The sequence below is a fragment of the Podospora pseudoanserina genome, chromosome 3 (genome assembly GCF_035222485.1).
Source record: "Podospora pseudoanserina strain CBS 124.78 chromosome 3, whole genome shotgun sequence".
NCBI lineage: Eukaryota > Fungi > Ascomycota > Sordariomycetes > Sordariales > Podosporaceae > Podospora > Podospora pseudoanserina.
This window is the reverse complement of record NC_085922.1, coordinates 3,878,122-3,905,277: the sequence shown is the minus strand read 5'-3', so window position 1 is coordinate 3,905,277 and position 27,156 is coordinate 3,878,122. Positions and strand designations below refer to the sequence as shown.

The 27,156-nt window shown below is 51.2% G+C and overlaps 11 protein-coding genes across 11 annotated transcripts; 6 read left to right on the top strand and 5 right to left on the bottom strand.

Annotated features, from left to right (window-relative positions):
- Nucleotides 1–1,577: 1,577 nt before the first annotated feature.
- Nucleotides 1,578–2,921, bottom strand: QC764_0059270 (uncharacterized protein; the record flags this gene model as incomplete). The annotated part of the gene is made up of 2 exons (XM_062940491.1): nucleotides 1,578–2,278; nucleotides 2,327–2,921. The coding sequence occupies 2 exons, from the start codon at nucleotides 2,919–2,921 to the stop codon at nucleotides 1,578–1,580; spliced, it is 1,296 nt and encodes a 431-aa protein (XP_062802300.1).
- A 714-nt stretch (nucleotides 2,922–3,635) lies between these two features.
- Nucleotides 3,636–4,780, top strand: QC764_0059260 (uncharacterized protein; the record flags this gene model as incomplete). The annotated part of the gene is made up of 2 exons (XM_062940490.1): nucleotides 3,636–4,166; nucleotides 4,241–4,780. The coding sequence occupies 2 exons, from the start codon at nucleotides 3,636–3,638 to the stop codon at nucleotides 4,778–4,780; spliced, it is 1,071 nt and encodes a 356-aa protein (XP_062802299.1).
- A 583-nt stretch (nucleotides 4,781–5,363) lies between these two features.
- Nucleotides 5,364–5,945, top strand: QC764_0059250 (uncharacterized protein; the record flags this gene model as incomplete). Its single annotated transcript, XM_062940489.1, has 1 exon — nucleotides 5,364–5,945. One exon carries the CDS (start codon nucleotides 5,364–5,366, stop codon nucleotides 5,943–5,945), a length of 582 nt encoding a protein of 193 aa, XP_062802298.1.
- A 1,266-nt stretch (nucleotides 5,946–7,211) lies between these two features.
- On the top strand, nucleotides 7,212–7,592 carry QC764_0059240 (uncharacterized protein; the record flags this gene model as incomplete). Its single annotated transcript, XM_062940488.1, has 2 exons — nucleotides 7,212–7,297; nucleotides 7,370–7,592. The coding sequence occupies 2 exons, from the start codon at nucleotides 7,212–7,214 to the stop codon at nucleotides 7,590–7,592; spliced, it is 309 nt and encodes a 102-aa protein (XP_062802297.1).
- Nucleotides 7,593–8,544: 952 nt separating this feature from the next.
- Nucleotides 8,545–9,991, bottom strand: QC764_310850 (uncharacterized protein; the record flags this gene model as incomplete). Its single annotated transcript, XM_062946200.1, has 5 exons — nucleotides 8,545–9,019; nucleotides 9,086–9,266; nucleotides 9,366–9,749; nucleotides 9,804–9,880; nucleotides 9,933–9,991. The coding sequence occupies 5 exons, from the start codon at nucleotides 9,989–9,991 to the stop codon at nucleotides 8,545–8,547; spliced, it is 1,176 nt and encodes a 391-aa protein (XP_062802296.1).
- A 3,682-nt stretch (nucleotides 9,992–13,673) lies between these two features.
- Nucleotides 13,674–15,934, top strand: QC764_310870 (uncharacterized protein). Its single transcript, XM_062946201.1, has 2 exons — nucleotides 13,674–14,022; nucleotides 14,102–15,934. Exons 1-2 carry the CDS (start codon nucleotides 13,811–13,813, stop codon nucleotides 15,624–15,626), a joined length of 1,737 nt encoding a protein of 578 aa, XP_062802295.1. The 5' UTR covers nucleotides 13,674–13,810; the 3' UTR covers nucleotides 15,627–15,934.
- FGR2 (Filamentous Growth Regulator) lies at nucleotides 15,882–17,810 on the bottom strand (the record flags this gene model as incomplete). The annotated part of the gene is made up of 4 exons (XM_062946202.1): nucleotides 15,882–16,954; nucleotides 17,006–17,421; nucleotides 17,486–17,547; nucleotides 17,598–17,810. The coding sequence occupies 4 exons, from the start codon at nucleotides 17,808–17,810 to the stop codon at nucleotides 16,035–16,037; spliced, it is 1,611 nt and encodes a 536-aa protein (XP_062802294.1). The 3' UTR covers nucleotides 15,882–16,034.
- A 633-nt stretch (nucleotides 17,811–18,443) lies between these two features.
- On the bottom strand, nucleotides 18,444–18,986 carry QC764_310890 (uncharacterized protein; the record flags this gene model as incomplete). Its single annotated transcript, XM_062946203.1, has 1 exon — nucleotides 18,444–18,986. The coding sequence occupies one exon, from the start codon at nucleotides 18,984–18,986 to the stop codon at nucleotides 18,444–18,446; it is 543 nt and encodes a 180-aa protein (XP_062802293.1).
- A 644-nt stretch (nucleotides 18,987–19,630) lies between these two features.
- Nucleotides 19,631–26,696, bottom strand: QC764_310900 (uncharacterized protein). Its single transcript, XM_062946204.1, has 4 exons — nucleotides 26,677–26,696; nucleotides 20,255–26,594; nucleotides 20,058–20,199; nucleotides 19,631–19,995 (listed from the first exon to the last, which is right to left on the bottom strand). The coding sequence occupies exons 2-4, from the start codon at nucleotides 21,463–21,465 to the stop codon at nucleotides 19,843–19,845; spliced, it is 1,506 nt and encodes a 501-aa protein (XP_062802291.1). The 5' UTR covers nucleotides 21,466–26,594; nucleotides 26,677–26,696; the 3' UTR covers nucleotides 19,631–19,842.
- On the top strand, nucleotides 22,331–26,396 carry ACH1 (acetyl-CoA hydrolase; the record flags this gene model as incomplete). Its single annotated transcript, XM_062946205.1, has 3 exons — nucleotides 22,331–24,847; nucleotides 24,910–25,288; nucleotides 25,347–26,396. The coding sequence occupies exons 1-3, from the start codon at nucleotides 24,696–24,698 to the stop codon at nucleotides 26,394–26,396; spliced, it is 1,581 nt and encodes a 526-aa protein (XP_062802292.1). The 5' UTR covers nucleotides 22,331–24,695.
- QC764_0059170 (uncharacterized protein) lies at nucleotides 26,664–27,152 on the top strand (the record flags this gene model as incomplete). The annotated part of the gene is made up of 2 exons (XM_062940487.1): nucleotides 26,664–26,960; nucleotides 27,046–27,152. 2 exons carry the CDS (start codon nucleotides 26,664–26,666, stop codon nucleotides 27,055–27,057), a joined length of 309 nt encoding a protein of 102 aa, XP_062802290.1. The 3' UTR covers nucleotides 27,058–27,152.
- Nucleotides 27,153–27,156: the final 4 nt, after the last annotated feature.

The window sequence follows — 27,156 nt, the reverse complement described above, 5'->3', positions numbered from 1 at the left end:
AACTAACTTGGTGTAAATGGAAAAGTTCCAACCTTGTCTCTTGAATTCTCTTAATTGCTCATGCCCCTTGCCCAGCCCTGGTTCCCAGCCCTCGCTCTGGCGTTGTAGGCTCTTCCCTCCTCGTCCAAGCCGTGGAGATCATGAAGATACTCTTTGAACTGTCTTGTCATTTCGCAGACCTGCTCAAAGTCCCTCGAGTCGAGAGTTGGGCCTTCATGCTCCTTCTTATCAGTCTTCTGCAGGAATCGGAATTCCGCCAGTGCCACTGCGGTTTGGAAAGCTGTCGGTTCACGGTTGTGTTTGTCAGTATCAATGATTTTGCCGGAGGAACTTCATCAGCTGGACGTACCATTCCGGATCTCACGGCCATTCCATTCCAGCTTTTTAACCACTTCATCTTCCAAGACGTATCGTTTCGCGCGCCCAGTGATGATGAAATCCTGACGCTCGTCGGCCAGTTTGTCGAAGAACTGTGTCCAGATCTGGCGACGGTTATCCTCACTGAGTGGGTCGTATTTGATGACGATGTGGATTCTGGAAATGAAGGCATCGTCAAAGTAGCCGATGCGATTTGTAGTGAGAAAGAGAATCCCACGATAATACTCGATGCATCGGAGGAAGACTGCTACTTGTCAGATCCCTAAGCTTCTTCATGCAAGGAAAGAAGACGTACCGGAAACCAAGCTGTTTCGTTTGAGGTCGCTCGCCATGCGCCGCTCAAGATACACATCAGCTTCGTCAATCAGCATCACAGCACCCCACTTCTCAGCGAGCCGGAACCACTTGGATAGTTCCTCCTCCATTCTGATCTCGTCTGTCCCGATATCTCCACATGTCAAAGACAGCAGAGGACGGTTGGTGTACTCGGCGATGCATTCCGCGGTCTACCACTCTGTCATGTCAGCAAGAACTTCTATCTCGTAAATGTGACAAACACAAACTGACATAGGTTTTCCCAACGCCAGGCCCACCGTGTAGGAGAAAAATTTGACCCTCGCCCTTGTTCTCGATGTAATCAGCCCTCCATGACTTTGCCAACATGGAGTCCGGTCCAGTGAACTTTTGAACAAGCGCCTTGATCATTTCCTTGCGCGGAGCAGGCATAACTAATTTATCGATGGCGTCGGCATGAACTGTAGGTTCAAGACAATGGGCGACGTCGAGTCCCTCTAAGTCCCGGGATGAGCAATTGATCCAAACTCGAGTTAAATGTGGGTAACACTTACGCCATGATCGGGTCTTCAGGATGAATCCGTACAGAAGGGATTCACATAGAAGATATCGATGGTTAACTCCATAAGGGGAATCAGCCAGGGTAAGGTCCCTGTCCAATGATGGGTCTAAAAGGTCGTAGCATGCCCAAGGGAAGTTTAGCGGTGGATGTGCCCGTCGGCCATGGCTAGAGAACAAGTATGAGCATCGCATCCAAGCTCATGACATTGATGAGGGTCAAGACGTACCACTCTCCACATGCGCAGAGCGCCAAATCCTCTCCAGTGTCATTTGTATTGCAGATCTTGGGGGCGTAACGTGGAAATTGGAAATAGTACGATCCGGGGTCGACATAGGCTCTCCCATCAAACTGTCATCGCGTCAGGATCGCATACCTGTGAGAAATGAAGCTCTGAAAAACATACCTGTCCATAGTCTCGCGGTGCATCAAGATTGTCTCGCCTGGACGTTCCTTTGAGATAGTTCACCATGGCGACATACCAGGGCTTATCGTCATCTTCGTCATCCGGGGTTTTGCTGACATCGTTGTCCTTCCTTTTCTCAACAAATTCCCCTTTGTAGTGAACTTGTTGGCCTCGTAACAGATCATACCATCTCTTCCCACTCTCCTCCAGCATTGATTTCATCTTCCCACCGTCTTCGTCGTCGACGAATCTACATGGGAACACCTTGAGTGTAGTGATAGGGCGTTCCCCGTCGAAGTGAGGAATTATCATCTCAGTTGAACTCCGCCCCACGAAACGGCCGTCATATCTCAGAGACCACAACAGGATTTCATAGGACTTGAATGTGTGCTTGAAGTCTGAAAGGATGCCGTTGTCAGTGGCTACCTCTTGCACAACAAATGCAGATAGCTTTCCCCGAGACTCAACGTAAACTGTGTCACCAGGCTTGAACAAGAGCCAGAGCATCTGGAAGGTGCACGCGTTTCTGGAGTACCGTTCCTGTTCGAGCCGGATTTTGTCTTTGTAGACAGAGGTTCGGAGAAATCCAAGTAGGAGTCCTAGATGATCGAATGTTTCTTTGTCGCAAGGCTTGGGTCGAGCTGCTGTAGGGGGTGTCTTGTCGTCCGAAATCTCATTGTCCGGGTGATAGGTCTTTTGGTAGTCTTCCAGCGCACTGAGGTGATGAGCAACCACAGCATACGGCTCCTTCAACTCCAGCACCTTTCCGCCGAAGGATATACCTGGGTAATAGCTAACGACGGCACCGAGGGCATTAATCAATGCTTGAGAGTTGATGCTGACGCGGGTGGAGAGAACATTGACTGAAATGTTCGGATTGTTGAGAATGCCAGTTCGCAAAATCTCCCTGACTTCGTACTCGTAGCGATGCTTTTGCGGTAGGTGTGATGTCTTCAGAAGAGTGACAATGTTGAACACTGATGGTTTCTTCTCCAATATTCCTTTACGTGCGGTTTGAAGGTCGAAAGAGCCGCTCCATGCCTGCGCAGCAATGCGATTTTCACCCGAGTCGAGGTATTCAAGGGAGTGGGATATTTTGGGGTTGCGACCGCCGCTAGTGCCATCGTCTTCATCTTCGTCCTCCAAACCCGCTGCCTGTTTCAACGGCTTCTCTGACAAATCCTGGTTGCAAAGGGGACACTCCCAGTACCCAAATTCCAACAACCCCACATGAGATCGACCATTCTTTGGACAATAAATAGCCGCTGAGTCCTCCCACTCCATCTTCTTCTTGCGGTCTGTCCCAGTGTCAGCGGCTTTATCCGCTTCGGCAGCTGGAGCACTTGATTGCATGCCCTCGAGCTGTGGCGTCACCGAGATGTCCTCATGCTCCGATGACGCCCCTGACAACTTGTCGTGCATGGGAGCATTTGACATGGTTATAGACCCCGTAATAACTGTGATCTCTTCATGAATGTGTGAGCTGTAGCTTGTTGCCATTTGGGAGTGATGGCTGCTCAATGTTGAGCATAGCCGGGATATAGAGAGTGGAGGATATGGGAAGGGTGGACTCGAAACCTCGAAGAACTGGCATTTTAAGGGCAAACTCTCACTCATCCCAGAGCCTTGTGAGCAGAGCCTCTTACCCCGCTCTTGTAAAGCCATGTGCCTTCGTGCTGCAGATTCCTGTCCACTTCTGTGGCAGATAACGCTCGGGAAGTTGTGATGCAGGGGTGGACGTAGCCAGAGAGGGGTAGCTGTTGGGGGCCAACAATGGAGTGATGGTGAATTTTGCTGTCGCCAACATGTTACATCTCTGGTGACTGGTATCTTCTGGCACCAATTATCGAACTACACAGCCACACTTGTCTACCTTACTCTTGTTGCCTGATATGCATGTTCAGTTCCACAAGAGCAAACGATCCGGCACCTTATCTCCAGTCTCTCCCCAATCTACCTTGCACGCGCAGAAGACAGCCCCGGACACCAAACGTCGCAATGAATAGTTCCTTTACGACGACTCCGGAAACTACGACAATCATTCGAAGTTACAGCTTAAAGGTTGGAAAGGAGAACCCTAGCAATGTTCTGTCTCAGGCTCTCGGTAGCGCGACCAAGCATGACGAAGAAGGTGACCTGAGGGCGCGCGTAACAGCTGAGGAGTGGCACCGATGGCTCTATGGACCTTCTCCAACTTCGGACGCTTCGATCTTCAGCCCGCTGGAGCGAGAGCGAGAGGAGCTCATACGGGTCTGGCAAGAGTTTCAGCGAATATTTGTCAATCCAGGCGCAGACAACATTTCGGCACTTGACTCCCACAGAATTCCAACCATCGCAACACTGCAGGCCGCTGTCGAGGATGCCCACACGAACTGGGAGGTGAAGCACCAGTCGGGATTTGGCAGAGCTAAAACTCGATTTCGGGAGTTTATTGAGACGATGAATGACCACTCTTACCTGTTCAAGTTTGTTCCCGCACAAGACAAGTACCTCAGTCTCCTGACGGGGGTGGTAGCCACCGTCGTCAAGGTATGCAGCCAACCTAGAAATCTTTCAACTTTGTCATGATTTGAGCCACTGACACAGCCCTGCTCCAATAAAAGGCGTCACTGAATTATCAAAAGATTGCCGAGGGCTTCTCGCTTGCACTGGTGGAAATGAGCGCAAACCTGAGATACGTCGAGAAGAAAACCCATATTGCAAATACCGCAGAAATGCAGCGGCTCGTGGTCGAACTTTACGTCAAGATCTTCAAGTTTCTCTGCCACGCAATGTCCTTCTTCCACAAGCGTCGCAAGAGGTTTTTTGCGTCTTTTGATAAGACCTTCTACGATAGAAGCGTCCAGGCCATGGTGGATGACATCCAGAAGACTATCAAACGCATCAAAGACGAAGCACAGCACACGTCAGAACTTCGGATCGAAGAGATAAACTCGAAGGTTGACTGGCTGGTCAGGTTGCAAGAGTTGGGTACTCATAGCCACGGAAATAGCCAGCAAGAAATTGATGACAAGAATGCAACGGCGGCAATTGGCTTTAAAAGGCTAGGTGAAACTGCAGTTCGCCACTTGGGGCTCGTTGAGGAGCAGGTGAGGCTATGTAAGTGTCTTTTTATCTTTTCTGTTGGAAAAAGTGCACCATGATTTGCCATGCCATCGTGTCGGGCAATGCCCACGTGGTGCGGCAAATCTGGGCTCGTACAGTGGCCAGTCAGGTGTTCTTTGCCATCGGGCGCTGAAAAGGATACTTGTTGGACACCAGGCCGATAGGTAATCTTTGGTGCGATCATCTACAACATCACGCTGACGACCTTCCTTCATCATAGCTATAATTTCTCAACAGCAGAGCAACACAACATCCTCGACTTTATCTTTGCAAGACATCTCACAGCGAACAACGACGAACACGGAGTTGTCGATCGAAAGTGTGGAAGTAGAAGAAGCAACAGGATCAACAGGGTCTTCAACAGGTTCTTCAAAAGGTAGCGAATCTTCATGATCTCCAGACATATAGTGCCAAGTACTGATTGTGGACTGCTTAGTAACCGTCATTGAACCATTAACCCGCTACGAAATGCACCAATATTCCCATAACCTCGACCCGTACATCGAAGACGGTGCGGACGACATTATCCACCGCGCTCTCATCCATGGAAGAGACCCTGTTATTCCTCAAGAGGTGTTCGTAGAGTTCAGCAAATGGGTGGGCGGAGCTAGACCTCCCATCATGTGGATCGAAGGACCGGCAGTTTCCTCATCCGGTTCCGTCCTCTCTCAAGCTGCTATTGAAGCTGTTAACACCATCGCCAACGCCGGTACTCCATGCATATCAGTGTTCTGCAAGTCTCGATACAACTTCGCAACACGGGGTCTTGGACACACAGATGCAGCAGTCATCTCACTATACTACTCCGTTATCCGCCAACTTGCTCGAATCGTGCCACCTGAATTTGAAGGAAGCCCTGGACTGCAAAAACACTGTTTCGAGCGTCTGGATGGGTCGCTTGAAAGCTTGGGGACTGCCCTCGCGATAATCAAGGCTCTTCTCAAGCATGCACCGCCGTCCATTGCCTGGGTTATTGATGGGCTACAGTTTGCTGGGGGGAGTCAGGATGGTTATGCACATATTCAGGACTTCATCCAAGTCTTGCGAGATCAAGAGCAGGAACGAACATCGAGGGTATGCTTCACAACTGATGGGCGAAGCCAAGTGCTGGACCGTGGCATAACGGTGCGGGAGAGGGTGGATGCATCCAGGCTGGTTCAAGCTAGAGGAGGAAGAGCATTCCCGGGTGCAGTTTACATATGAAGGTACCTAGATATACCCCTTGCCTTTTCTGGTACGATATTACATATAGTCAGCTTTCGTTCGCTTCTTTTGGTCTAATTTTATCCCAGCATTAATCATATACCATCCCAGCATCAGGCAGACTTTACCCCAGCTTGAGGTAGACATTATCCCAGCTTTACCCCAGCTTGAGATAGATATTATTCCAGTTTATCCCAGCTTGAAACAGACATTACCCCAGCTTTACCCCAGCTTACATGTAAGTTAAATATTATCCCAACTTTACCCCAGCTTAAAATAGACATTATCCCAGCTCTAGATAAACCTCACCCCAGCTTTATATCACCCAGCTTCATATCACATCATCCCATCTTCATCCTACACTATCCCGCTTAAAGTTACATATCAACCCAACTTCAGAGGACCTTCATCCCAGGCGCTTAAGGATAACTATAATGCCAACTTCACAGTATCAGTACAACATCGGTATCTTCTTATTTCGAAGAGAATCTCATCTGAGTTCACGAGCCATTATATCTCAGGCTCAAAGGGCCATTATCCAGACTCAGTCAGCCACTTTCGACCGGCTCAAGTCCCTTACCTACATACAGGAGGCGAGTCCGTATCAATGACGGATAGACAAATGCGGAAACTCGTAGCATAGCTATACGAGTCTGCCGGTTGATGGAGTTGCAATAATACAGGGGGTACTGAAAGCTGACATCAGTCAGCATCCGCGCATAACCAGAGCTAAGTGATGATGACTAGAACCAGGAAAAGTGGACGTGCCCCTGAACATCAAGTGCTTTGTGCGAAGATAAAAACTAATTATTGTCCGATACGGCATCGTGAACACACTCAATGCAACAGATCGGAATCCACTTGTCAGCATGTAGATCCAGATCATTATGCGTTTGCGACATGTAGGTACCTAGGTTCAAGTTGACTTTTACGAGCTTCCTTCGTTGGTAGCGCTGACAGCTGATGCGTGTTCCACGGGGTAGAGTTACACTCACAGGGGGGGCTAGTAGAAGCCAAAGGCAGAGTCGCGATGGCACGACTTGCTGGAGGTATCATCATTAATGGAATAGTGATCAGAGGCTTCAAACTTCCCAAGAAGGCATCATTGCCTCAAGCGGCTTGAGGTGCTGAGCATTCCGAAAGTCGGGCAAATACCTATAAAATACATCGACTCGCCAGCTTTTGTCCGTCTTTCTAACTCTCTCCATCAACACTCTCATCAATCTTGTCTCCTCAGCCTTTCACAATCAACTCACCCTTGCCAACATGGTCAGCGCCAAGTACCTCCTCCTCGCAGCTGCCAGCTGCCTCACCGTGGCCGCCAACGGCAGCGTCTGGTGGCACACTTGCGGGTAAGTGCCATCCTTTGGCTCTCGAGAGTCACAGTACTGACAATTGCTCAGCAACTGCAAGTGCCCCCACAGTGGTTCTCACGAAGACTTCCGCGGCGTCAGCCCTTGCATCAAGCTCGGCAGCTCCTTCCGTTCGGTCGGGCTGACCCGCGACGGCAACAAGTCAACCACTTGCAGCATTTATTCCGACGACAACTGCAGAGACGAGAAGCAGAGCGTGGGCGCCAGTGGCTCGTACTCTTGCACGGCCTTCAACCAGAACTCGGGCAGCATGAGGTGCTACTTCAATGTTTGAGTGAATTGTGGCTATTCCAACATGGAGCTATGTGGATAAAGTACCTGTCCAGGAAGAGGGGCTGGATTTTGAGACGAAGAGTTATGGAAGGATAGATACCTAGTTAGTGCCAGGTGTGGGGCAGGCAGGTTGGTTGCTGTCAGGGCCTTGCCCTGCCCACAGGTTAGATATTTTGTTCTTCAGGGTCGCAAACACAAGTTTTCGACAAGATCATTACCTTGTGTTCAGCAAAACCCCGAATCAAGGGTGAGGGGCAGAGAGAGACAAGATTCATGGGACGGTCGAGGGATCAAGAAACGCAGAGGCAAATTTATTCCACCTATGAGAACGAAAAAAAAAAACACCCTTCAGAGACGCTAAGAGTTGACGTCCTCGGAGATATAGGCATAGTTCCACCTACTCTACTATTTCGTCCCAGTTTCATGAAGCTCTTTGAAGGGTTCATGTCCAACAACCTCGATTGGAAAGGGGTCGGTCTCTATGATATATCTTGGGTATGGCACGCTTGTTGCTTGCTCAGGTGCTTGCCTACTCTTTAAGCACTCGTAACCTGACCCAGAGTGCCGGTTTGCACCAGAGAGTATGCATCTCTGAGTCGCGATGCCAGTCCAGAGACGTATTCACCAATTCCAGATCATACTTCCAGAGCACTTTGGCCAGCGCTGTTCGCATCTCCATGTGCCCAAGGCTAAAAGATGTTTGTTAGCATTGTCAGCATAATAGGTACCTAAGGTATGTGAGGTTGTTGCGTACTTTCTTCCCATGCAAGCACGAGTGCCTAGTGAGAATGGCTGGATGGAAGATAAGTCGTCAGTCAATTCATTTTGTCTTCGGTTTTCAATCACCAAGGTAGGTAGCTAGCTCACTTGAGACGCTTCTCGTATATCTCCTTGGTGCTCGTCAAGCCACCTGTCAGGTTTAAAAGCCTGAGGATCCTTGAAATTTGCCGAGCTCAAGCTTGCCGCAACTGGATGGGTGTAAACAACGACCTGATATTATTATGCTTAGTGCTTTTCCCCTCAACGACAGGATATACACTGACCCCAGCTGACAGAAAATGTCCGTCGACCGTGTCGCCTCCATCCGGCACCACACGGGGCAGACCAAGCGGTACTGGGGGGTACATTCTGAGCCCCTCGAGAATAACAGCGTCCAGATATGGCAAGCCAATCGTTGACCTGAAACATATCTCACTATATGTCTTGAAACTGCCTCGGATCTCCTTTTGAAGCTTGAGCATGACCTGGGGAGTTCGCAGCAAATAGTACATGATGGCTGACAAGGCAGTGCCCGTGGTCTCGCTTCCAGCCAGGGCAAAGTCAGAAGCGTGCGCTGCTAGCTGTAGGTCCGACACCTGGGCAGAATCCCGCTTCTGTAGGATGTGCGTCATGAAGTCTTTGCGCGAAAGCTCATCGCGGTGGATTCGTCTGTCTTGAACATCAGTCCTCACAGGCGCCGCAGCTTTGTGTTTTCTTTCACGGAGCATGACTCACCTGTTGATCATATCAATGGCAAAATTCTCATTTTTCTTTGTGTCCTCGGTGAGTTCCCAGATTTTCTTCTGCAGCAGCCCCTGAGCAAGCCAGGCGAGTGTCGGGAAGCGCTTCAAGGTGTCGGCCAGGGCTCCTTGATTCAGAGCTCCGAGATGGGTGGCGATCCAGGGATGTTCAACACCTAGTTACATGCCGTGTCATGAGCAGAAACAGCAACATTTGATCAACCGAAAAAAGAAAAAAAAAAGACAAAAAAAGCCTGACATACCAGTCTCAACACCTTTGAAGTTCTCCCCAAACGCCAGTTCGCCAATAATGTCGAACGTCATAATCTCGAAACTCTTCCCCATCTCAAACCCCTCTTTGCGCGACCCCTTTTTGAGCAAGCTTTCGACCCAAATATCCATGGTTCGCGCAATAATATCTTCTTGCTCCGCGAGCGACCGATCAGAAAACGCATGCGACAGATAGCGGCGCATCTGCACGTGGGCGTCGACATTGCGTTCGCTGACAATGGAACCGACGCCCCGGCTGGCAAAACTTCCCCCGTCGTAGAAGGCACTTTTGACGAAAGTCTTGTGGCCCGGTCTGGAACCGTATATGTCTTTCCATGATTGGGCCGTGTTAAAGGACAGGTCATTTGGGGCTGTTCGCACCACCGGGCCTAGGGATTTTGGGGTTAGATGGTGGGTGTAGACGAGGATTGATCTCACTGTACCGTAACGATTATGAAGTTCAAGAATTTTGTATGGTTGGCGTCCTCCTAGAAACCACAAGCAATGGGGAATCTGCTGGCTGTATCAGTTTATTTCCCAGGGACATTGAAGAAGGTTACTGGGTGACACACGTCACTAATGGCGCAGTACAAGGGACCAGGGAACTTGGAAAGGGGATGGAAGTAGACATTGTAGATTGCCCTGGTGACGATGAGTGTTAGGACCTGTGTTTGTATTGTCAGAACTTTAAGCACCTCCCGGTATGGGAAGCAAGGAATACTAACACCAAGGATGAAGATGGTGGCCAGACCCGATAAAAGCTGGGATGGCAGGCGCTCCACCAACGTGCCCGCGCCGATGAGAGTGATGGACTCCATTCTGAGGGTTGAGTAAGGTGCCTATGCCGTGCTCTACCAGCAGGTAAGCGGAGGGTGTTGTGATGCAAAGATTTGGAGCGCACAAAGCGGTCTGTGACTGTATACAAATCAGGCATGAGTTGGGTGATATCGCAGAACTTGGGGAGATAGCTATCTGCTAGGTACCTTAATATGGGCTCCCAAATCTTGGGGTCATACTTTCAGTCCACAGCATTGGCGTGGTGAAGTTGCACTATTTTTGTGCAACACCAAAATAGTAGCTGCATCGCATTACATCAAAAGATCTCGCAAATATTGGCAACCTGACCATGTTTGGCATTCTACTCGGACTTGTTTTGGATTATAACTGGACAGCTCGGTACAACCACAAGAGGGCGCGATGATATCGTTCCCAGGAATTGCTCTGTGCAACCTATGTATTGATCTTGATTGCGTGGTTCCAGCTATCTGATCTTACATGCCTGACATTTATTGATTCGGACTCAAGATGATGCAAGCCCAGCTTATTCACTTGGAAGTTGGTGCAACAACAAGTCAAACGGTAAGGTAGTTTGCCGAAATACCAGGTAGTCATATCTTTTCCTTTGGCTGCAGAATGTTTAGTAATGAATTATGCTCCCATTTATAGGTAGGTAGGTAGTAATAAAACAGACGTCTGACCTGAAGTTCACGGGAAGCTACCTTATTGTCTCTCAAACTTTCAACCATTACCCCTGCTCTCCTGCTTACCTACCTACCTATCTTCGACGTCCAACAAGCATCATGAAAACCACCGGAATCCTCACCATCACAGCCTAGGCGCAACTGCCAGTCCCGGCTTCAAATGAACAGGAGCATGTGAACAAACTTGAAATCAATTCCTTTGTCGACAGTGGCATCCCAACCTCCAACTTCAAGGCCCTAGTCACCCCTTAGTGGACGTAGTAGCCAGAGAGGTAGACGACTACTTCCTCAAGCACTGGCCGTTTCCCGACGCGCGAAGCCGAAAAAGATTTGTCGGCGCCGGTTTCTCGCGCGTGACGTGCCTCTATTTCCCCATGGCGCTGGACGACCGGATCCATTTTGCCTGTCGGTTGTTGACAGTTTTGTTTCTCGTTGATGGCAGGTTCTCCTTTTCCAGGCCATTGGGCATTACCTAGCTAAAGATTACCTTGGATTAACTCAGATCTGCTCGAGCACATGTCCCTCGCCGAAAGGGAGGCCTACAACGCTCGTCTCATGCCTCTGATGCGCGGAGGGGACATACCGCGTGACCGCTCCATCCCGGTTGAGTACATCACATACGACTTGTGGGAAGGCATGCGGGCGCACGACCGTTGGATGGCGAACGACATCCTCGAGCCCGTCTTTGTCTTTATGCGTGCGCAGACAGACAAGGCACGCACCAAGCCGATGGGCCTGAAGGAGTACCTCGAATACCGGGAACGCGATATCGGGAAAGGGTATGTTTGCTTTCCAAGCATGAGCTAACATTTTTACTGATATTGACATCGCATTGGCATCATCAGACTCCTCGCGGCACTGATGCGCTTCAAAATGGGCTTGTCTATCCCTTACCGGACCTCGACCTCGCCCGCCCCGTTGACATGAACTGCTCGAAGCAGCTTTCAATCATCAACGACATCTGGAGCTTCGAAAAGAAACTTCTCACCTCACAGACGGCACATGAAGAGAACATGGATCTAACCCGATGCTGACAACTTGACAACTTGATATTGATGTTGAGATCCAGCTTTCCAAGCCGCAAGTGGGGCATGATTGCAGCTGAGGACGCCGCGACTGTCGCAACAGGGGCTCGGAAGTTTTTCAGAAGTTTTACGCCAGTATTGCATGTGCGCATCGATCCGCAGTCACCCACCGACTCTTGAATGATCATAATTTTAGGATAAATCGGGTTTGAAGCTTGAACACTTTCCCTCGACGCGATGTCAATTGCAGAGAAAGCTTTCCATGCTTCAACACTGCCCCAGAAACTACATCGCTCATTCGAGTGACAGCACAAACATGCTGCAGCCAACATGTCGGGCAGAAAGTTTTACAACCACTTCAGCATGAATTTTCACCATCCCTCTGCTCAAGCATATCAGAACCCTAAGGTTTTGTCGTACCCTTTTTCACCAGGCTCTACCTTATATAGGGCCCCTTCCTCTCTCATTGCCCATCCCCAGTATTTCATCCCTTGGTCACGCTTGTCCTAAGCCTCTCTTACTGGCACCCGGAACTGGTCTTCACTAGCATCAACTCCCTATTACTTTGACCCCCAAACCTCGCAATCTTTCCTTCCAATTGTTCGTGACCGGGCAACACTTGGTCACTGCTAAACATCAACGCGTTTCAATATCATCTGGGTCAGTCATCACAATGCCTACAGCTCAGCCTCAGCCATTGGATATCCAACAGTCAAGCTATACAACAAATCCAGCCTCGGGATCAGACATCCACCACGGTGCAGCAGTCGACTTTCAGGTCATCTTAAACATCGTCGTCACTGCGGTGGGCATTCTCACTCTGGGTGTCGCTATTATTCAGCTCAGTATGACATACAAGCACCGGGAAGGTTCAATGAGAGCCAATTTGTTTTGAATTTTCAACAATGAATTTTCTTGCCTTCCGTACGTAGCTTACACTTTCATGCATTTCATTCCGCCTTGACGCGGACCCCCTTGTTATAGCATTGTAATATACCGACTGACAGACGCTAACATTTCTTACCAGTATGGGACAGTCTGCCTTACATGCCTAGGTATACTTGACACACAAGTTTGCAAGGTGCAAGGAATGGATGTTGAAGCATACCTTAGACAAAGGTCTACATTCGGGCCTAACTCAAGGCCGTGGTGACTATCGATTTGCCTCAGGCCTCTATTCTTTCATATTGCCTTGGAATGCAGCTTAGATAGAAATCTGTTTCATCAGAAAGAGCGACACGTTATCTTGGTACAATGCTACATCCCTCGTTCCTGGCTATGGTATCACTAAATACTAAACCCAGGATGTTATTTCGTCAAGCCAAGTTCATCCTCTAGAACTCACCCCCACAACCCCTACCCAAATAAGATTATCCTGCGAATCCCCCACTGTTGCTTGGCATTTGAGGTCAGAATAGCTAGGCCAAAAGAAGAGATTTGCAGCATAGGAGGCATGATAAATAATTTTTTTTTAAATAAAATAAACCAAAAAAAACCGCCAGAATGCAACCCAAGAGAAGGGAACAGTGGCCTTACCCATTGTCAAAACGACAAAGTTTAAAATATGTGACGAGGGATACTTCCTGGATACATAAAACTTCTTTTCCAGGTAGAACTTTTGTCCTGGCATCCTTACCACCCAACCAGATCGTCCTCCGCCGCCGAAAAGGCGCAGTGACCCGTGACGAGCAGCTTGGCGGTGTTTGCATGTTAAATGATCCGATGCAGCCGTCTTAAGCCACATAAAACTTTTCGGGGGATACTGCCAGGTCCAAAGAAAGAGATGCTCTTCACTTCCGATCGCTGACTGGAACTGCCACTCAAAAGCTCACGTCGATCAACAGCCAACTTTTGACCGTTTGAGTACCCGTTCCAACAGTTTATGGAGTCCTGAGATCTGGAAAAAGTTTTAACTGCCTGGGCAACGATTAGTTTGGGATAACGATGGAGGCAGACATGCTTCAGATAAACACCATGGCAAAGCCGTGCCAGAAGCCAAGAAAACTCGAAAAGCCAGGCTCTCGCCTTCCTCGGGCCTGCAAAGTTCCCGATGCAGAATGGACAAAGTTCAGGCGAATAATTGAGGATCTCTACGCAAGGACTGACCTTAAAACGGTGATGGCAACTATGACATCTGAACACGGTTTTGATGCAAGGTGTGTATTCCTTGCGGGATCCCATGCTTGCAACCATTAACGTATGGAGAGCAAGAAGAGTTACCTAACTTGAGTCTAGCAAACAACAGTACAAGATTCAGTTTGCGAAATGGGCTTTCAACAAGAACCGAAGAAGACCAGGGCCTCAACAAGGGCATATGCCACCATCATTACCATCACCGTCAATAGCTTGCTTACCAGCCCTACGTGAACCCTCACCATCATCGCAAACATCACCACCCTTGAATACGCCCTCATTGCCACTTGGACCGCCTGAAGCACAACAGTCACCATCTGCACCGCTGCAACAGAAAATACCTACAGCAACATGGGCAGCGCCGATTGGCCACGTACAACCCATCCAGCCTCTAGAAGCTTCATTTCAAGTCAACGCGCCAGTACTCATGCGATCCAAAGCTCCACAGAATGGCACAGTCACACATAGTCCAGTCACCAAAAATGACGCCATAACTGCCACAAATTATGAGCTCTTATCACCATGGAGCTTCGATCAAGGAATCCACGATCTTGAACTTGATGCCACCGCATTTATGAGTCGCAATACCGGGTCGTCGAGCGCAACGACTCCTGATTATGACCCTGTCCACTACCCTATCCGAACCGGCTCCCTTCCTACCATCATGCTAATGGTGGACGACAACCCACAATGTGTGCGCGCGGTCACGAGAAGTGGGAAAAGTTGCGTTTATCTCGCTGCGGAATTTGGCCATCTCAACATTCTTGAATTTATGATTTGGTACAAGGTGGACCTTCACCTCGCCATTCCACGGGTCAGATGGTATCCCATCCATATAGCAGCGTTCAAAGGTCATACCGAGGTAGTAGACCTGTTATTGAAAAGGGCAGCAGAACCCGATGCCTGCACTGTTGATGGACGGACCCCCCTGTGGTTGGCTGCGCATCAGGGACATTACGAAATCGTCAAGCTGCTTCTAGATGCCAAAACGCCCATCGATATTGAAGCCAAATGTCAGGACAGGCGACCACTGCACCAAGCTGCACAGAACGGACACTCTCAGATCGTCCAGGCTCTTTTGGAACGTGGAGCACAGCTCGAACCTTCTGGATCCAAGGGCTTTACACCGCTTTGTCTAGCCTCCGCAAATGGTCATCAAGAAGTAGTCCGGTCGCTCTTGGAGCAAGGTGCCAAGCTGGACACCAAACGCGATGATGGAAAAACACAACTGTTTACAGCTTCAGATAGGGGCCATTTTGGTGTAGTAAAGCTACTTCTACAACACGGGGCCAGTCCCCAAACGAACTGTGGGCCCCACGGGGCAACATCCCTTCACATTGCCTCGCAAAGAGGACATCACGAGGTGGTGAAAATACTTCTCGAACATGGCGCTGGAGTTGACGCTAAGGGCAGTGATGATATTACACCGTTGATGGTAGCTTCCCAAAACGGCCATCAGGGTGTAGTGAGATTGCTGCTGCAACACGGCGCCAGTATTCTGGCTAAACGTAAAAGCAGCGAGGCGACATCTCTTCACTTCGCTTCCCAGAACGGACACCACGAGGTATTCCAGTTGCTTCAACAGTCTGCATCATCGGCAAACGAGAGCCTGGTTGGCTTGAATTGAAAGGTTCAATGACGGGAACATGCACAACGAAGTATCTCTTTACACATAACCACTTGAAATGGTGACTTATGGACGCGGCTAGCAGTTTGAACTGGGGGGTTTTAATCTAAGGATGGTTTAAGTGACTGCAATCTCCCTATTGTTAGGGTGATGTCACTGTTATTAGCGGCTTAGACATTATCTATTTTGCAGGGTTTTTGTAGGGATACTTGGTGTGTGGTACCTATTTTTGTCTTCGACTCTCATGCATATGTTGTGAGCTCAGTCTATAGATCGGTATGTTCCAACCTTTATTAACCGACAACAGCACCACGATCGTATCACAAAACTACGGACCGGGAACTACTTCCATAATTGCCATGATTAATGTAATCTTCATTCTAATAAATCTTTTGCTTGCTTGTAGCGTCAAGAACTCCTCCGCCCATACGGCTCAAAAGGGAACAAAACAGCCACCACACCCATTACCGCCAAGAGACCGACACAGATATAAATGGGCACAACCGTCGAAGTATCCGCGACGGTGGCAATGACAGCCGACAGTATGCCCATGATCCGGTTGCATGCCACCGCAATCCCGTTACCCGTGGCCCTGTGTGCACTGGGAAGCACTTCTGGCGTGTATGCATACAGCGTCCCATAGTAAACATTGAGACTGAAAGCAATGGCGCAGGAGATTCCGACATCCTGGGCCGCCGTTCGTACCTGCGTGTACCCAACAAAAAAGCCCGCTGTCATGAGCCCTCCAATGAGCATGGTATATCGCCGACCGAGAAAGGAAAGGTTGCACAGCCAGCCGGCGAGCAAGGGACCAAAGATGGAGCTAAAGTTGGTGAGAGCATAGTTGCGCCAAATCTCAAACTGGGACAGATCCAGCTTGGCTCCGCGAGCCTCGAGATAGCTTGGGAGAAAGACGTAAAACAGGGGGTATGCAAGACCCACCATTGCCCAGGACAGCCATATCATCACTGTCGAGACAGCAACCGTGTGTGTGGCAAACAAGCCTCTGAGATGAACCATGGTTTCCCCGATTGAGAAGCGGTTCTTGCTGTGAGTGCCAGTGACCAGACCACAGGCCCCTAGCTGGTTCAATGTCAGACTGCAGGGCCGGTTGTACTTCCCTGCAAGATACTGCAATGTCTCGACGACCTTGGCATCTTCCCCAGCGCCCAGGAGGTACTTTGGTGTCTCCTTCAGGCGAATAATTGTCAATCGGAGAATCGATAGCACCAATACTAGGGCGCCGCTTGTGAACATGACATATCTCCAGCCCATGTTGTTGGCCATGGTGCATGTATCGACCGAGGCGCAATTCCATCTCGTCGGGACTGATAGCAAAGATTAGCATCATTGCCTTCGATCATTGCAGGAATATGTACCCAGAAAGCCCCAAGCAATGAGACCTGTGATGGCCTGGCCCAGTCCCCACCACGCCGCCATCATTGTCAACACCCATTGTTTACTGCCAGGGAGATACTCCAGAAACACAGTGGTGTCTAAAACCAAGTTCCCTCCGCCACCAAACCCAATCAGTGACACAAAGAATCCCAGCGAAGCCCAACTTGGCATTCCTCCCGCAATGATGGCTGAGAGCGAGCAGATCAGGAGAGATAGGTTGAATGCGTATCGCCGTCCAACGATATCTGCGCCAAATCCCCAGAACAGTGCCCCTATCAACATGCCAGAGTACACCGCGACCGTCAGGCCTTCTTGGTAACCTCGGTTTCCGAATTCTCGGTAGGCCGGGCCGGCAATGACAGACTGGAGGAGGAGGACCAAGGAATCGACTGCGTATCTGGCCCGTTATTGTCAGCTACACTCTGCCCATGACTCCTCAGTAAGGGCAAAAGATGACGTACCCAAACCCGTTGAGGAAAAACAGCTTCGTATGGTATGGCGTCCAACCAATATCATCGATAGCCTATCCACCTGATCAGCGTCCTTCCGACATGCTCTGCCACTCGAACCCACATCATTGATCAAATGCATCTTGGAGTTCAGGGCCGGATCCAGATCCTGCAGCGCAAGGATATCCTCCCCTGAAACCTTGGAGCTCGACCTGCGCCATCTTGACCGCCTCATCAGCGGGCTTTTGCTGTTACCCATGGTGTCTCTGCTCTGTTCTTGACGGCTCTCGACACCCTTGCTGAACCAGCTCGAGGTGGGTGTGGGGGTCGACGTCATTGTTTGTATATTCAGCAATGGTGGTCTTTAAAATGCTGTATTGTTTTATTCGTGCTCATCAAGGCTACAGCCTACTCTTTGGCAGTGGCAGGGATGGTGGTGTCGACGGGGGAAAAGACCGCACAGCGGAGTCGCGGGAGATCAGGGCCGAGACAAAACGAAGGTGGTGAGAAGTAGGAGCATTGTAGGAGCTTCAGGTTGAGTCGCGGTAGGACAGGCAAAAAGAATTGATGCCACCATTTTCCCGCATTGGTGGGGCTGCTTGCATGCATGCCTGGGAGGGAGGGTGCAACAACCAGGGCATCGCTTCCGGTAGCTTGGGCTTGCAATTGCAACAGAGGGATCGGCACTCAACAGCCCCATTGTCTGAAATGTGGCTAATCAATTGACAGCATGAAGCACGTTTCTCTCCCGTCACCCATGAGATGCAAGACACAACCATTCAGCTTGTCTTTCCAAATGTATCACAAGTATCAAGTGCAACACAATGCCGTAATGTGGACCGCATGGCCTCAATTCTCACTAGAGTCTACCCATCCCTAGTCTTATACCAACAATCCCTCCTCATAGCAAATAATGACCGACGAGCAACACCATAACCAAATAATCTACCATACAACTCCTTTAAACCCATCACCCCAGATGCTTGACCGGCAGCTGCAAATCAGGCACTACAACCTCCCCCTTCTCCACCTTCTTGTCCTCATATGCAGGCCACACCCCCATCTTCCTCTCCATGTCCACCACATACAACACCGTAAACCCATTCTCCACCCCAAACGCCGAACTCCACCCCGCCGACACTCCATACGGCCCACAAACCAATCCCTCGACATTGTTCTGGTTCGCAGGCACCTTGCGTTCGGGATCAGAGGGGATCTTGACTATGCACGGCACAGGGGCGTAGACAGAGTTGGTGCTGATGGTAAACGTCCAGACGCATTCCAAGTTGTCAGATTCGCACACGCGGCGGGCGCCTTGGATGGTCCAGACCTCTTCAATGGGCGGGGCAGCATTGGGGACGGCCACAACAGGAACAGGAGCTGCTTCGGGAGCAGCGGCTGGTTGGGCATCTGTGGTGGAATCGACCGGGAGGGCTGCTGCTGGAGGGTCCACGGGAAAGGAGAGGCAAAGGGGTGCCAAAAGCGCGAGGAGGACTGTGGTTTTGGTGTACATTCTCCCTGAGTGGATAGCTACTGCGATCGAAGTAAATATCGTGGTCGGTCAGAGATAAATAGACAACGTTGTTGTGGGAATGAATGCCAAAGACAAAAAAAGACACAATGAAATGATGCTTGATGTGGAATTCTTCTGTTGGGAAAACTTGTTGACTGATACTGTGTGTGAATGAAGAAGAGAAGAGAAGAGGGAGAAGAGCTGGCAGCGGAACCGTAACCGAGTTTTATCGTGCGCAGAGGCTGGCGGACACTTTCCATGACAAGCTTGTTGGCCGGGAACAATAGAACGAAATTTGCGAATCACGGAAGGCATGTCTCGGGCCCGAGATACGGTGTGCAGTTGCCCGTCAGACAAAGTGTCAGGCGAAGCTGGGGACAGCCCTTCCCATGACTGCCTTGGCCGGCAAGAGACAGTGTGGCAGAGCATCTCCGTCACACACCCATTGAACCTTCTCGATGACAGGAAGATATATATAATCAGGAAGGTGCGTGGTGGTCGCAAAACAAGGTGCCTCGGGCCTCAGCTGACTGTTGAAGCTATTTAGTACAGTGCTCTCAACCAGAATGAGGATCAACAGATGGTTCTTCAAGGAAATCATTCGAGTTGAAGAGGCCCTAAGGGTTCTCTCCTCACGCACCATGGACAGGAGTAAATCATTCAGATGTATTGGTATCATTGCCAACAAGCTATATCCCAACAAACCCATGGGTATCTCTAGTGCACAATAGCCAAGGGAACCAGTCACCCTTTCAATAGCCATAACCTTACCATACATAAAGGTGACACCAGAAGTACCCAAGTACAACGCCCGCTCCACCAAATCAACAAGAAAACACCTCATCAAGACATCGACTCACGCAGCCTCCCTGCTGGCGTCTGTTGTAGCCCTAATATCCGCAATAGTCTCATCGCTAAACTTCAAGTCTTCTTCGGCGGTCACGGTGTCTTTCACCTTGAGCCAGATAACAGGCGCGGCGAACAGCAGCGCGGCAGCAAGCAGACCCCACTAAAGGCGACGTGTCAGCAAGCCATAACTACACAAGATAAAGTGATAGCCGAGGAACTCACGGTGACCCCAAAGATGGTATTGAACGGTGTCTTCAGCCCGTCCAACCGCCAAAAGACGGCCGCACCGGCAGACTGAATTCCCTTGTAGAAACCAGCGAGATTGGCAGCTTTGCGACCAGAGTTGCTGAGAGCACCCATATACCTGTTGCCAGAATGTCAACATCATGTCCGACAGTCCATTGGGCCCATCAACGTACCAGTAAATGCAAGTCTGCCACGCGGCATCGTAAAATCCATAAAACATGAACAAAAACATGGGTCCGATGTACTTCTCTCCACCATCTTGCCAGTCAATTCTTCTATGCTCCAAGCTTTCATCCTCCAGAATTTCTCGAGGGACTTGCTGTTTCTGCCAGGCCCAGCCACCGCCCCAAATGACAAATGTCAAGCTGAATAGCACAACCAAGCTCGCCTTGGCGCGCACCGACCGACGGAACCTGGTGATATCAAGAGCGTAGCCAAAAATGGAGGCTCCAATGATCTGACTGGTCCAGTACAGCAAACCGTTGAGCGTCCGGGCACGCGTGTTGAATTGGAGGTTCATGTCGTTGAGCTGATAGGTGTAGAAGATGTTGGAGGCGAAAAACATGGGGAACAGCAGGATGACCCAGGGTGCAAGGGTGATAGTCTCGACCAATCCCTTGATCTCTGTCTTCCAGCTGGGGTTCTTCATCAAGATGACCTTGCTGCCGTCGTGGCGAATGACGCTCCTGGCATTGCAGAGCAAAAGGGCGAGAGCAGCGCCGATGAGCATGAGCACAATGAAGCCGATGTAGGTCCCGTCGTTGACCGCGGTGGCGCCTATCGCATCGATATTTTGGCCGAGCGGCACCAGCGACCCGATGACGGCTCCGAGATTGAAGATGATCCAGAACCAGGATATGTACCGCCCCTTCTTGTCTTCGGATGGATAGCTCATCATGATGGTTCCCTGGGCGGTCCACAGCAGACCGGCGCAGATGCCGAGGAACGCTCCCGCAAAGACGACGAATCCGCGGTTCTGGTTGTGATTGTAGCTTAAAAAGCTGGCAGAGTAGATGCAGTATCCGAGGGCCCCAAAAGCCAGTGTTGGTTTCACTCCAAAGATGTTGGTGACGGTGCCCGAGAAGAAGGCGACCACGGCAAAGGTAGAATAGAGGGCCGTGTTGGCGTCGTTTTGCGCGCCTGGATCAACCTGCCCGGCGGCACCGAGACCGGTGAGAGCGTTGAACATGCCGGGGCACAGGAAGCAAACCATGGCTACCATCAGGAGCTGGACGATGGGCGACGCGAACCACACTTCCGACTTGCCCAGACGGAAACCTTTGTACATCCATCCCGAAGGTCGGTGGATGGTGCCGGTAGGTGTGCTTGATCGGACGGCAGGCGCCTCGACGGTCTGCCGGATTTCTTGCTTTTCCTCCGCCATTTGTTGTCAATATTTCGAGGAAACCAAACTTTGTTCTGTTCTGAAATGTCGATAGAAGTAATCGTTCACAATCTTGGGTCGGTCGGTCGTTCCGGTTGTGAGAGAGGCGACACGTGAAGATGAATCTTCAGGAAGAGGAGGTCGCGAAAAAGAAAAAAAGTCGGAAAAGATCGACAATTGTTGTCGATCCAAGGGAGGGAGGGAGATGGTAGGTGATAGGTAGGGTGTTACACGGCAGAAGATTAACCAAGACGGCGGGGGCCGGGAGGACACAGGGAATTAAAGTATTTTTGAATACTCCCGTGGGAGAGGCCCATGACAGGTAGATTGAGATTGGGACCAAGAGTTCTGGCTGGTACTTGGAATTTTCGTTGGCAAGGTCAGGTGTAGCTGTGTCAATGGATACGACGCTGCAAGAGCGCTTGTTTGTGTGCGAGCAATTACTACTACTGTTTTGCTCCTGTTTTTGCGGTGTGGTTGCAGAAGGATGCTCTGGACTGTCTGGTAGGTAGATCCCCAAGTCCTGGAAGCAACTGCCTGATGGACAGCTGAGATGCTCTGCAACGACCAGCTTCCATCCTTGCTACGTATGACTGGGCTGTGGTGTTGAGCTGAAAGGTCTGTGATGTGTAGGCTAGGTAGTACCGACGCGCCATGAGCAGACCGTGGCGTCAAGGTGCTTCATTCCAGGATGTCATGATTGTCTATCTCTCCCCCATTGAATAGATATCAGTCCCTCTTGAGAGCATCACATGGTGGTAGATGATGCTCGTGTGCTTGCAGATGGGAGCGACAGGGCAGGATCACAGACCGGACCGAATGGACATGGCAAGGCTTGTGGACGCTGAGCAAAAGACGTTGAACAATTGGATGATTGATCGATGGTAGGACGTTCTGTTTAGGAAGGAGCCGAGAAGTGGCGGGGAAGCGCCGCAAGAGCACAGATGCCCAGGCGTCCCTCCCCGCTCTTTTTGAAGCCAAGATTGCGGGAGCCAAATCCCCGCCGCATAAAACCGTTCAAATTGTGGGCGGTGTGGGGTAGGCCGTCCTCGAGTCTGACCAATCAGACGCGTTGCTTCACGCGTCATGTAACGTTCCCTCGACTGACACGCCCAAGTGCCGTCCACCGACTCCCACCAAACGAGCTATCTTAACTCCCGACTTCCGACCGCTCTAGCCTCCCAGTGCCTCCATCATGATCGTTATCGCTCCCGGCCCCTATCCCTATCTCGGATCTACCTACCTCACTGCGCCCGCAACCCGACAACGAGCCATTCCTACCCCGCGATACATCGACCCTCCGTCCACTGAACTTCGGATTCGAACAGTAGCCAACCAGACGAGCATACAAACGCCCTGTAGATGGATCCAACCACCAGGTGTGATACGGAATACATGGATGCGATGTTACACCTCGTAAACAAGCTGGAATGTTGGGCGGTGGGTGGCAGGGCTGCGATTGGTATCACTGTTTTGACGAGAGACCGCGGTGATACTGTCGACTCGGGCGTAACCCTCACCCAACAGCGATAATTGTCCTGGGCAAATGGACCAAGATGTGCAACAAGTCCATACCACCAACAGCCTATATAAGGTATCTCGACCAGATCGCAAACTGGAACAAGGTCCTTCAGCGCACCGCGATAGTAAGCGTCATAATATGCTTTCCTCGATTGATGGCTGCACGTAGCAAGGACAGCCCCAAGGCCCGGGAAATAATATCCATGTGTAATCTTTGCAGCCATAAAGCATAGCAGTCACACGGCGGTGTCGCCTTGTACAACCCGGCCCCTCGGCACTCCGAACAACCCAAAGCTCCGGCGCAGCCGGCAAGACGTCATGGCCGGTTGACGGGCCCGCCAAGTAGACCAAACCACCGGTGACCGGCGACTACCCTCGTGGCGAGAGTTAGTCTGGAAGCCCGGTGTCCCGACTCCGGCAGCTTCCAGAATTAGCGCATCCATGGCTCCCGTCGTGGGGGTCAGCGGTGTCAGGCACAGCCGGGTTACCGTTCGTAAAATGGTCTTCAACCCCAGATTTTCAGATTTGCTTGCCCATGGGGAAGTTGCCCTGTTCATCATCAAAATGATCCATCTTGATGCCTTTTCTGTCCACCTTTGCACCGTCTCTACCATGCATAACGCCTATCGCTGGGGATACATCGACAGGTGCGCCCACGGGGGCCGGTGGGCCGCACCATAGGGTGGAGCTCTTCTCTCGACGATGGCGTGGCTCGATGCCGGTTTGAGCTTGGCGCAACACACTGCCGGGAGCGGCCTCCTTTCTTTCCGCTGAGGGCGACGCAAATAGCCGTGGGCGCGAGGACTCGACAGTCAATCAGAGGTCGGAGAAGTATTCAGGCGGTTGTCTCGGATATCATCGTGGATATTCCCTCTGGAATAATACATTGGGGGTTGCTTGTTCGCTGAGTCAAGCCGGGGCATAGCCGAGCTTAATACCCTGGCTGCGGCTCAACGGAGCTCTGGGATCCCAAGGACTGACGGAAGCGCCCGCAGAGACCGGTGCTGGGCTGCTGTGTCTGGGCGCTGAATGCCTGCCGCGCCCGTTTGCTGCTTCCTGATTGGTCATCCCCCTCCGTTCCCCCGATGACATCACAGAGGAGCAGATCTAGAGGAAAAGATGGGGGGCTGTTTGCAAAAGTGGCAGTCTTGAGCAAACAGATGAGGAACAGAACAATTCGATTATTTGAGAGAAATGAGCCGGCTCCACTGCTTCCAACAATCAGAACACGGAATCAATGGCAGTTTTGGAAGGATGGGAGAGAGGTGGCAAGTGAGAGAGGTGAATGGGATGAGATGCGGGGCTCTCGAGTTTTGAAGGCTTCCGCGCCCGCCGGCGGCCCGCCCAGACAGCGCGGCATGGAGACCCTGAACCGGGATGAACCTGTTGGGCAACTGATGATGTAGAGTAATTAAAGTGGGCAGACTGCCGCTCCTCCTGTCTGCGCGAGTTTGTGTCGAGGGAACTAATTCTGCTCTGCATCTCTGGTGATTTTCCTGCGGCTTTTCTCTGTTCTCTTTTCTTCCTTCGGTCGTCTTTCTGTGTCCGACTGCCACCTCCTTCACCACAACCCGCCTCATCACCATCACGTCAGAACTGCCCTGACCGGCCAGCCATTGCGGACAGCTTCGTCGCTCTGAGCAGCCCCACTCTCTTTTCCCGGTCGTTTTCAGTCTTTTTCTCTCTCTCTCACAGCCCAACTGCTCAAAATGGCGTCCAGAGTAGCTTCGGCTGCGCTCAAGGCGCGTGTCCATCGCCCGTCGATGCTCAACAAGCTGTGCCAGCCCGAAGACCTCTTGCACCACTTCCCCAATGGCTCCTACATTGGCTGGTCTGGCTTTACCGGTGTCGGCTACCCCAAGTATGTCTCTGTCAAACTTCTTTTGCCGGGCACTAGCCGTACATACTGACCCTCTTGCGCAGGAAGATTCCCGTTTTCCTCGCCGACCATGTCGAGAAGAACAATCTCCAGGGACAGCTCAAGTACAGCCTCTTCGTCGGCGCCTCGTCCGGTGCCGAGACCGAGAACCGCTGGGCTGCCCTCGACATGATCGAGAGACGGTCTCCTCACCAGGTCGGCAAGGATATCGCCAAGGGCATAAACGAGGGCCGCATCAACTTCTTCGACAAGCATCTGTCCATGTTCCCCGTCGACCTTGTATATGGCTACTACACCAAGGACAAGCCAAATGGCAAGCTCGATGTGGCGGTTGTTGAGGCTTCTGAGATCAAGGAGGATGGCAGCATCGTCCCCGGTGCTTCCGTCGGTGCCACTCCCGAGCTTATCCAGATGGCTGACAAGGTAAGTCATCTGTAAAGGTCTGGCGTGGTTAGCAACGAACTGACATCTTGTGTTTCAGATCATTATTGAGGTCAACACCTCGCTCCCGAGCTTCGATGGCCTGCACGACATCACCATGACCGATCTTCCTCCCCGCCGCAAGCCCTACCTGATCACCCAGGTCGAGGACCGCATTGGTACCAACTCGATCCCCATCGACCCCGAGAAGGTTGTTGGTATCGTCGAGTCCGACTACCAGGATCAGACCTCCCCCAACACCCCTGCCGATGAGGGCTCGCAGCAGATTGCCGGCCACTTAATTGAGTTCTTTGAGCACGAGGTGAAGCACGGCCGTCTTCCCAAGAACCTCCTTCCTCTCCAGTCCGGTATCGGCAACATAGCCAATGCCGTCATTGGTGGCCTGGACAACTCCAACTTCCGCAACCTCAAGGTGTGGACCGAGGTCATCCAGGATACCTTCCTTGATCTTTTCGACTCTGGCCGCCTCGACTTCGCCACCGCTACCTCCGTCCGCTTCTCCCCCGACGGCTTCAAGCGCTTCTACAAGAACTGGGAGTCCTACAAGGACAAGCTCCTCCTTCGCTCTCAGCAGGTGTCCAACTCCCCCGAGATCATCCGTCGCCTTGGTGTCATCGGCATGAACACCCCCGTCGAGGTTGACATTTACGCTCACGCCAACTCGACCTGCGTCATGGGTTCCCGCATGCTCAACGGTCTCGGTGGCTCGGCTGATTTCTTGAGAAACGCCAAGTACTCCATCATGCATACTCCCTCGACTCGTCCCTCCAAGACGGACCCCCACGGTGTCTCGTGCATTGTCCCCATGTGCACTCACATTGATCAGACTGAGCACGACTTGGACATTGTGGTTACCGAAGCTGGTCTTGCCGACGTTCGCGGTCTGGCTCCCCGCGAGAGAGCCCGCGTGATCATTGACAAGTGCGCCCACGATGTGTACAAGCCTATCCTCAAGGCTTACTTCGAGAAGGCCGAGTTTGAGTGCCTGCGTAAGGGTATGGGCCACGAGCCTCACCTGCTCTTCAACAGCTTCGACATGCACAAGGCTCTGTTGGAGGAGGGCAGCATGCGCAAGGTCAAGCCTTGGTAAATGGCTGGATAGGCTTTGAGAGGTGCAGCGAGGAAAGGATAATTGTTTGTGACGACGGGGCTCTGAATACGGGCTGTGTGGGGGGTTAATGAGGGGGGCAAATGGGGGAAATCCATTGCATCACTGGGTGGTGTTGTTTAAGGTTGCATGTGGTTGTTTTCGTGTTGGAGAAAGTTGGATATCTTCTGCATCACATATCTTTTTACGAGGTCGGTCAGCGGAGCGGTCTGGTTGGGCTAGTGTGTTGGGTTTTGGCGTTGAAACTTTATGATGTACATACTGTGGGAAAATTTACCAGAGATTTACCATCTGTGTGGCTTTTCGTATCTGTGCCGGACGTGCTGCCCGGCGCCGGAGTTGACAATGGTGGATAACGTGAGGTCCGGCCCCTTTGATATCAAGGAAAAGCGGCTAGGTAGTGTTGAGCGCCGCCACGACTTGAACTGCTGGGAGCTAATAGTCAGCAGTTGGCCAGACTTTGTCTCCACACGAACTGAGCCCCATGCCCTCAGCCAGTCCCTCTCGCCCATCCCCGCATCGTGTCCCATGATGGATCTCTATCTGGTAGGTTTACAATCCGGACTCCGGAGGCATACCAATACTGATAGGGCCGCGACCTGATGATAACACTGGCCTCGTGCTACAATAGCAAGCGGACTGAAGAACAACATTTCCCCCTTGCGGTGGGAAATGTCTTTTCTCTTTCTGCCCACGACTTTCCGTCAATCGTTTGACGGGACTTCACAAAGTCAGACCTTGC

Bases quoted from the DNA above. Each gene is read 5' to 3' on its own strand.
- QC764_310870 (XM_062946201.1), top strand. From the start codon at position 13,811: ATGGAGGCAGACATGCTTCAGATAAACACCATGGCAAAGCCGTGCCAG. The intron at 14,023-14,101 runs GTGTGTATTCCT...ACTTGAGTCTAG, and splicing joins GAACACGGTTTTGATGCAAG to CAAACAACAGTACAAGATTC.
- QC764_310900 (XM_062946204.1), bottom strand. From the start codon at position 21,465: ATGGCGGAGGAAAAGCAAGAAATCCGGCAGACCGTCGAGGCGCCTGCC. The intron at 20,200-20,254 runs GTACGTTGATGG...TTCTGGCAACAG, and splicing joins TGGCAGACTTGCATTTACTG to GTATATGGGTGCTCTCAGCA. The intron at 19,996-20,057 runs GTGAGTTCCTCG...CGTCGCCTTTAG, and splicing joins ATACCATCTTTGGGGTCACC to TGGGGTCTGCTTGCTGCCGC.